The 8,775-nt window shown below is 58.5% G+C and overlaps 1 protein-coding gene across 1 annotated transcript; it reads right to left on the reverse strand.

Annotated features, from left to right (window-relative positions):
- Positions 1–467: 467 nt before the first annotated feature.
- FOXD2 (forkhead box D2) lies at positions 468–2,937 on the reverse strand. Its single transcript, XM_040073087.1, is given in 5 exon segments — positions 468–765; positions 1,420–2,065; positions 2,067–2,116; positions 2,119–2,561; positions 2,563–2,937. Coding segments are annotated over 4 exon segments (1,329 nt in total). The 5' UTR covers positions 2,907–2,937; the 3' UTR covers positions 468–765; positions 1,420–1,573.
- Between the last annotated feature and the right edge of the window lie 5,838 nt (positions 2,938–8,775).

The raw sequence follows: 8,775 nt of genomic DNA on the forward strand, positions 1-8,775 counted from the left end.
CGTGTACGCGGGGGGGAAACCCTCCAACTTATTTTCTCATGTGTCAACTTTTCCAAACAAAATAAAAGGAGGTGTGTGGGGGTGGGGAGGGGGTGAAGAAGGGAGAACCTTTCTCCCGGCCGCCACCTCCTTCCCCCTGAAAACACGCGGGGTATATATGTTTTTTAAAAAAAGATTTTTTTTTTTTCCTAGGAGACACCAAAATCCAAGAAATAAAAAATAAAATTAACCAAAAAATATATTTAAAAATCCGAGGATCTTTTTGCTTGCCGGCCCGTGGACTTACAGCGGGGACCGCCGCCGTGGCCCGGGCACTGTGGCACCCTGCCGAACGCCCGGGTGTCGCCGGCCCGAGCTCGGGAGCCTCTCGCCTCCCCGAGGCCCGAGAGGGGCTCTCGGCTCTCAGCGTGACAAAGGACATCGCAAAGAACGATTTGGATTTTTTTTTTTTTTTTTTTAACCAGGTCACAAACATTTATTAATTTACACCAACGGTGGACAAAATTCTGTTGCCTTTTCCACATCAAATTATTCACAGATTCTCTCAATAAAATAGATATGACGGATGCACAACCAGTGAAGAGTTAACTGGACTCCGCTCATTAGCTCCCGAATAATCTATATACAAATAATTACCAATACACCAAAAAACCCACGCATGGAGGGGGTGGGGAAACGGGGATTTAAAAAAAAAAAAAAAATAGTACGGGAATTCTCCGAACTTCCTGACGGATCCGATTTTCTTTCAAACGTGCATTTGAATGTCTAATTGGGGAGAAAAAATAAAAAGGAAAAAAAAATAAACCGCAGTCCTGAGTTTCACCGACTTTTCTTCTTCTTAAAAACAAAGAAACCTTAAACAGTGCCTTTAAAAACCAAACCCGACGCTTCAAAGAAACTAAAAATAAGATCGGACCATTAAAGCATTTTCTTTGAGAGCAGGGGAAGAGACAGACGCACACGGCAAAACCACCGGGCAGAGAGTCCTGCAGGAACGAAAACGGGCTCGCTGCGACCGGGGGCGTCCGCAGCTCCCCTGGCCGCTTTCCCAGGCGATCTGGGGGAGCTCCGCGGAAAACCCGCACCTCTCAAAGGAAACATTTCCGACCCCGAGAGCGTTTCGTTCTTCACATGCCCCCCCTCCGCCCCTCGCAAGACGTTGCGTGTTCAAGCAGCCCAGGTCCCAGCTTACGTTACGGCCACTTTATAAATACGCTTTTGGCGCTCGCAGGACCAAATCGTGTTATTCTTTCCCTCCTCCCGCCCTCCCGATTTAGTGATTTTTTTTTTTTTTTCTTTTCCCGAGCAAAGAGAGACAAACAGATCTGGATGCCGCTGAGCCTGGAAATAAAGTAAAAAAAAATTAAAAAAAAAAAAAAAAAAAAAAAAAAAAAAAAAAAAAAAGGAAATATTTCCTACCTTTAAAACACAACAGGAGGAGATGGGAGGGGGGGGGACACGGGGAGAGGGAAGGGGGAGCAGTTTCGGAGGAGCGGAGGAGAGCTGGAAAGGGGCCGTTTGCTTCGCGACTCTCCCCCCAATCCCCCTCCCCTTCCCCAGTCCCCAGCACACTTTAAAAATGACAGCTGCTGAGGGTTGTGATTTTACTGGAAAAGTTCTGGGCCGGCTGGAGGAGCGGCTCGTGTGCCAGGCTGACCTGGGGCTGTGCCGGGGCCAAGGCGGGGCTGAGCACGGCCAGGACCTGCGCCGGGGGGCCCGCCTGGCCGGCGGGGTAGGGCGCGGCGGGCGCGACGCTGGGGTTGGTGCTGGGCGGCGGGGGCACGGCCCCCCCGATGATGTTGTCTATGGAAAAAGAGGGCCGGGAGGGGTGGTTGGTGCCGCCGCCGCCACCGCCGCCGGCGGGCGAGGGGTCCGGCTTGAGGGTCTGGAGGAGGGCGGCGGGCAGGGCGGTGGGGCTCAGCTGGGGGTGGTAGAAGGACTTCCTGCAGTTCAGCTCGCCGCCCAGGAAGGAGGGCAGCCCCGAGGCGGCGGAGAAGACGGAGGCGGCGGCGGGAGGCGGCGGAGCCGGTAACGGGCAGTGCGGCGCCGGGAAGGGGAAGGCGCCCGCGGCGCCGCCGCCTCCGCCACCGGGATGGTGGTGGTGGTGGTGGGGGTAACCCTGGAGCTGCAGGCCGTAGTTGTAGCCGTAGGGTCCGTAGGCGAAGCCGGGCAGGAAGGCGGCGGGGTCGGCGGCCCCGGCCCGCAGCAGCAGCTCGGGGTGCGGCGGGTGCAGCTGCTGCTGCCGCTTGAAGCGCTTCCTCCGGCGCAGGAAGCTCCCGTTGTCGAACATGTCGGCGGACTCGGGGTCCAGCGTCCAGTAGTTGCCCTTGCCCGGGTTGCCGGGCTCCCGGGGGATCTTGACGAAGCAGTCGTTGAGGGAGAGGTTGTGGCGGATGCTGTTCTGCCAGGCGGGGAACTTCTCCCGGTAGTACGGGAAGCGCCCGCTGATGAACTCGCAGATCTCGCTCAGCGTCAGCCGCTTCTTGGGGCTCTGCAGGATGGCCATGGTGATGAGGGCGATGTACGAGTAGGGCGGCTTCACCAGCGGGTTCTTCCCCCCCCGCGCCGCCGCCGCCGCCCGCGGGCGCCTTCTCCCCGGGCGCGGCGCCGCGGGCGCAGGCCGGCTCCGAGCCGCCGGCGGGGGACAGCCGCTCCGGGGACCCCCCCATGCGCGCCTTGGCGGCCCCGCTCCGCGGCAGCGCCGGCCCCAGCGGACCGCCGCCGTCCTCCTCGTCCTCCTCCTCGTCGTCCTCGTCCTCCTCCTCCTCCTCGCTGTACTTGCCCCCATCCTGGGGCGGGCCCACCACGTCGATATCCGCGTCCTCCACCTCGGAGAGCGGCTCTTCCTCCGGGGAGCGCTCGGACATGATCCCGCAGCCGCCGCCGCCGCTGCTGCCCAAAGTCATTGTTGTGCGGCCGGGGCGGCCGGGGCCGGGCTCCCCCCCCCACCTAGCGGCGGCTCCCGGGATGGGCCCGGGGCCGTGCCGGAGGGCTGCGGCCGCCGCTGGGACTCCGCGCCCCGGCGCCGCCGCTCCGCTCCGCTCCGCGCCCCGCTCGCCGCGCCGCTGCTGGCGGGGCCGCGCTGGCGGCTGCGGGGTGGTGGCTGCGGAGGGAGGGGCGGCGGAGGGGGCGCGGGGCGGGGGCGGGGGGACGGGGCGCCCGTGGGCTGGGCAGGTCGCTTGGGAGCAGCGATAATAAATAATGGTGATAACGATAATAAAAGGAGAGAAACGGAGGGGGGAAAAAAATTGGAGGGGAGGGAAATAAAGGTTTAAAAAAAAAAAAAAAGAAAAGTGGAGTTTGCGACGGCTCCTTCTCTGGTTGGGGGAGGGAAGGGGAGGGGGAAGGGAGGGGCAGGGGAAGAGGGAGGGGGGAGGGCAGAAGTGGGGAAGGCGGCTCCCCCCTCCCCACCCCTCCCGAGCTGGGACCCGGTGGAAACGCTCCCACACTGCGCCTGCTGCCAGCGCTCCCCAGGCCTTTATACGGCCGCCCCGGCATCACGTGGCGCCCGCCGCAGCCCCCACGGGGCACGATGAGGGACTGCCCGGCCCGGCCCGGTCCCCGGGGAGCGTGTCCCCCGCCCGAGATGCTTTCGAGGAAAGACGCTGCCCGCTCTCCCCGCGCTAGGATGCCCCCGGCTTCGTCTGCAGCCGGCTGCGGTAGGAGGGGGGAGATCGACGCTGGATAAAGCCCCTCCCCGCCCCAATCGCCCCGCGGTGCTGGAGGCTCTCGGACCCCATTCCTGCGCGATGCGACGGTCGCCTTCCCGGGCCCGCGGGTCCGCGGAGGGTCCGTTCTCCCCCTCGAGAGCTGCCCGTCCCCGAAGCTGGGGGCTGAGCTGCAGAGCACCCGCAGCCTCGCCGCCAGGGACCCTCACTCCGCCAGGACCGAGCCTCCGGCCCCCTTGAGGGGTCGTGTGAATTTGGGGATCCCCGCTCCCCTTCTCCACGCGCTTACGTCACCGACACGTCACCGAGGCCGGAGCACCCTGCCTGGAAACCCCCCTCCTCCGAGGGCTGCCACAGAAGGGATGCTGCTCCCGGCAGGTGCGGGCCCGGAGCGAGAGGAGCAAAGCTCTGCCGAGCCTCTCCCCCCGCGAGAAATAACCAAAGCAAAGGCTGTGCGTGTCCGCGGAGTGATGGGACCTCATCCGAGCCCAGCATCTCCGCCCGGCGCGGGTACCGCTTTCCGAGGCGGCCCACCCACAGCCGGGCCAGGCCCCAGGAACCCTTCGGGAAGGGGAATATCCTGCGGCCTCGGGATCTCCTGTCTGCCGCTCTCCTGCCTCCCTGAGGGCTGGCAGGAGGAGGGGGTGGGCAGCAGACACCCACCTTGTCGCGGGCTGCAGGCGAAGCGGGAGAGTTTTCTTCTAAACAGAGGCACGCAGGGTCCCCGGGAGCCACCGCGGTGTCCCCGCGGGTGGCCGAGCCCCGCTGTCCCCCTTGCAGCTGCCCTGGCGCAGTCCGGGGAACGCGTCCGCGGCTGAAGCTGCCCAGCCCGTGTCCCGTAGGTGGCTGTGACAGCAGGTTGTCCCCGTCTCTATAGCGGACCCTTTGAACCACGCTCGCGCCGTTAGGTTTTGGGTTGGTTTGGTTTTTTCCCTTGGAGGCTCTGCGGGCACGTATCTGCTTTCCCGTGGGAGGATGCTCGGGAAGGGAGGAAGGGGACGGGTTCCTCCAAGGGGGTACCATGAGGAGATGTCCCCCCGCCAGGGCCACGTTCCGCAGTGTGAGAATCCGCGGTGATGAATTGCCAGTCTCTGCCGTTAACAGGTGCGAGCATTTGGTGATAAAATCTCCAGCACTAATACCGGGGAGCCGGGCCAAACAGCTGCGCGGCCCCGCTTCCAAATGCCGGTCACAATTACTCAAGCCCTAACGACTCGGTGCACAGGCTCGGCGAACTCGGGGGGACCCCGAGGAGAGGGCAGGAGCGGACGTCTCTGTCCTCGCATCTCCAAGTGGAAGCAGCGATCCCAGAGCCGGAGCCTCTGCGCGGAGTCGATCGCATCCTCCTTCCTCGCCGCCAGCGCGGACATCGGGGGGGATTTCTCGATCGGAGGGAAAAGTAGAGGGGAAAACTGTGCTGAGAGTTTCTCGGGAAAGTGGGAAATTTGTCCCGCGGGCGCGCGTCAGCTCTGGGAGAGCTTTCACTTTTATGCTTCTTCGATGCTCCTAACCCGTGTTCTCAACACATATATCTCCCTCTCTAACGTTTGCGTGTATATATATATTCTACTGTGCCTACATTTATTTTCTTTCTTTTCCCGGTTTTTTTCCATATATACGTGTATATATAATTGTCTAACACGCAGAAATGCCTGGGCGATGCCGCATCTTTCCTACCAACATTGTTCAAACTCTCCGTCCGTCAGCCCGGTGGAAAGGCGACGGGAAGAACAAATGGAAGAGAGCGGAGAGGGAAAAGACCCGAACCGCTTTCCATTTTTATTAAGTAAAATAATAGTTATGCCTCCCCTACATAAACGAAAGTGTCATAAAAAATTCCGAAGCAGCTGCCAGAGATTTCGACCACACACACAACGGGGCGATTGAATTTCCACTCGGTGCATTTCATGGCAGCGAGGAACCGCCGGGAGCTGCGCCTTGTGCCTCTGCGGGGCGGCGATGGGGAGGGCGGAGGGGGGGACAGCAAAGTGACGCTCTGCGAGCGGCCGGGGGCAGAGGACACCGCCCGGGGGATGCTCCGGGGGAGAGGATGCTCGGCCGCACCCCGAGGCCGGTCGCAGGGCGGCTGCCTCCCGATCGCTCCGTCTGCAGGCTGGTCCCGCACGGCTCGAAGTGGAACAGATGTGGGTGTCTGCTGCCGGCCCACCCCTGCCCTGCCGCGGCTGCCGGCTCTCCAGGTGTCTGGAGAGGTGGGCAGACCTCGGGGGGAGCCGATTGCTGCTATACTCGTGGTCACGGGGACCGCGGTGAGGTCGAAAATGTACGGGGGAGGCGAAGAGGGTTGATCCGAGGCGCTGTTGATGGGATGCGGCCGGAGCCTCGTCCCGCTCCCGCCTGGACCCGGCTCTCCCGCTCGGCATCGCGCACTCAGAGCGCCGCAGCTCCAGAAACAGCGTGTCCCGATCACCCAGCACCAACAGGATTTCTGCCCGTTTCGAGGCACAATGTGGTCCCCGCTGAAGCCGGAGATGACCCACAATGGAATGCGAGAGAGAGTGAATCCCGCTCTCTCCGTCTCCGATCGGCTTCTGTTCGCCGAGTCGGTCTCAGCCTCGGCTTTGCCACGCAAGATCGGCTGCAGAAACAAATCAAAACGAGGAAAAGTGCCTAAACTACACTCGTCCCGAGATTATTTAGAAAAGGGAAACTCCGGACTGAAATAAACCAGACGGTCGGGTCCCAGACACGGTGCGCGCACACACACACACACACGCACACAGTCCCGGCCGTGCACCCGCACACGGAGCCACGGGCGCGTTTAAATGTGCGCCGGGATAAGAAGTGATGTGGTCTCCCGAAAGAAAATCCCTATTGATCTACCCGAAAAGATTGCTCTGTCATCGCCCCGCTGAGCTCGGGCATGCTAGGCTGGGAAGGAGGCTTTTTTCCTTGGGCAGATTTTTAATTTTTCTGCTTTCCTTTCTGCAGTATTTCCTTACAGACAGCCTCGCTTCCCTTTTGAACCCAACTCTGCTTTACATTTCACGTTAAATTGCGGAATCAAACGTGCGTGGGGGTGAGTGCTGCCGGAGTGGAGAGTCTCAAAAAAGTCTCAAAAGTAGGGGGAAAAAATAAAGGCCATCAACTGATTGGCGAACAGCAATCAACCAATCATTATGATTTTTTTTTTTTTTTCCCTCCTTGAAATTGATTTCCACTGTCTTTCCCGCCTGTCTTAATGAGCTCTTTGATCCAGGCGTGTGGGGTCGGTGTTTGATGCCCTGCTGACGGCTTCAGCAGGTGGATCCCCACCGCCGAGGTTTTCCCCCCGGGTGTCCCAGTGCCTCCGCCCGGGTGGAAGCTCCTGAAAGCGGCAAAACCAACCACAACGATCAGACGCCTTCGGGTTTTTTTCCCCACAGGGAAAAACTCTTCCCCTGACCGCCCGCCCATTTGGTGCGGGGTGCAGTCGGAGGGCAGAACACGAGGCACGGAGCCCCGCAGGGTGCGATCGCTGCTCCTGCCCTGGCACCGGTCCTGCCCACGCCTAAGGGAGCTGCTCCAGCCCGCAGCATCTCCCGGCGCCGGGGTTTAGCGGGGAGAGAGCACCGGGAAGAGAAGCCCTCGGGAACTGTGGAATGTTCAGCTCCAGCCCGGCCGATGTTGCTCGCAGACCCTTCCAGAGGATCTGTTGGGTTTGTGATCCATAATCGTTCTTGTTGCTTCTGCCGAGCAGTATCTAAATTCGTTTATGCTGATGAGAACCGCATCTACAAGTCCCCCAAGGCTCAGTGATGGATTTTTCTTTATTACCTCGTTATCAAGCTTGGCTGACCTCTAACTTCTCTGAAAACATGAACAAGACAGACCTGCTGCTGCCTGGGCTGCCCCAGGGGGCTCTTTTTCCACTTATGTGATTTCCTTTGATATTATTTCTCTCCTTTCCATATCCAAGGCTCAGACCTTCAGTGCTCCCTGCAGTTCAACCCTTTTCCCAGCCCCGCACTGCCAGCTCCCAGCTTGCAAAGATCAGTTTGCAGCCTGCACACCACGAGCTCCCGGCACAGGGAGGTCGGTGGGAATGGTGGTGACAGATAGTGAGAGATATATGAAATTCCCAGATTGGAAACCACCGGAGCCAAGTGCCAAAATCCATCCCTGCAGCGTTCAGATGTTGGACAGCTCGGGTTTGTTGACTTGACTGTTCAAATGTAGGTGTATCAAAATCCACACCAAAAAAAGGCCTGGATTACAACGAAGCCTTTTCCCAGGAACCCTACGTTCAGAGCTGAGTTCCCATGAAACTTTGAAGCACAATTATCCCTGTCTTTTCTGCTCTTCGGACAAGTGGGAAACATTAAAAACATGTTTAGTTAAGTGCTGTGATCTGACTTTTAGACCTTAGTTTTGGGCTTGCCGTTCCAAAACTTTGCCTCCTGCTTTCTCTTCAAAACTGATCCCATCCCTTGTGAGTTTGAAGCCCACTAGGCGAGCTCATACACAGCTTAACGCTCAACTGATTAACTCTGTCTTGCTCTGAGCCTTTTTTTCGTACCACTCTTCAGCGACCTGACATGAAAAGAGATACACACACTTACATGACTCAGAGGAACACAGTGACTTCAAGCCATAAACCACCAGGTGCACTTTTGAGACTCACCAAAGCCAGCTCTCCTGGTTGCCATAAAAAACACATCAGCCAAAGGCCGATGCAAGTGGAAAGCAATTATGCTCTGGCACATGGCAATGTGTGTAGAACAGCCTGGTAACTGTGCCTACCACACAAGGAAAAATATCCCTGTGAAAACAAGCCTGCTAAATCACTTCATTCTTTCCAAAATCCCCTGAAAATAGAAGGAAGTATTTTTAGGGTTTTTTTGGGAGGTGAGAGATATATGTGGGAGGGCATCAGATTTTCCAAAAGTGGGTGCACCAGTGCAAGAACCTAAATAAATGACCAGATCCACAAGGATTTAGAAACTCATGATGATGTTTCTTAGCCCAGGTTTTCCATGTTAGCATCTGATCACACCAAATTTGTCCAGGAAATCCCTGATGCTGAGTTTTCTGCATTCAGCAGTTCAGCAACTCATGCCCACTTCACCCACTGAGATCACAAAAGTCCACTTCTGCCAAAAGTGCCAGT

The sequence above is a fragment of the Hirundo rustica genome, chromosome 9 (assembly GCF_015227805.2).
Source record: "Hirundo rustica isolate bHirRus1 chromosome 9, bHirRus1.pri.v3, whole genome shotgun sequence".
NCBI lineage: Eukaryota > Metazoa > Chordata > Aves > Passeriformes > Hirundinidae > Hirundo > Hirundo rustica.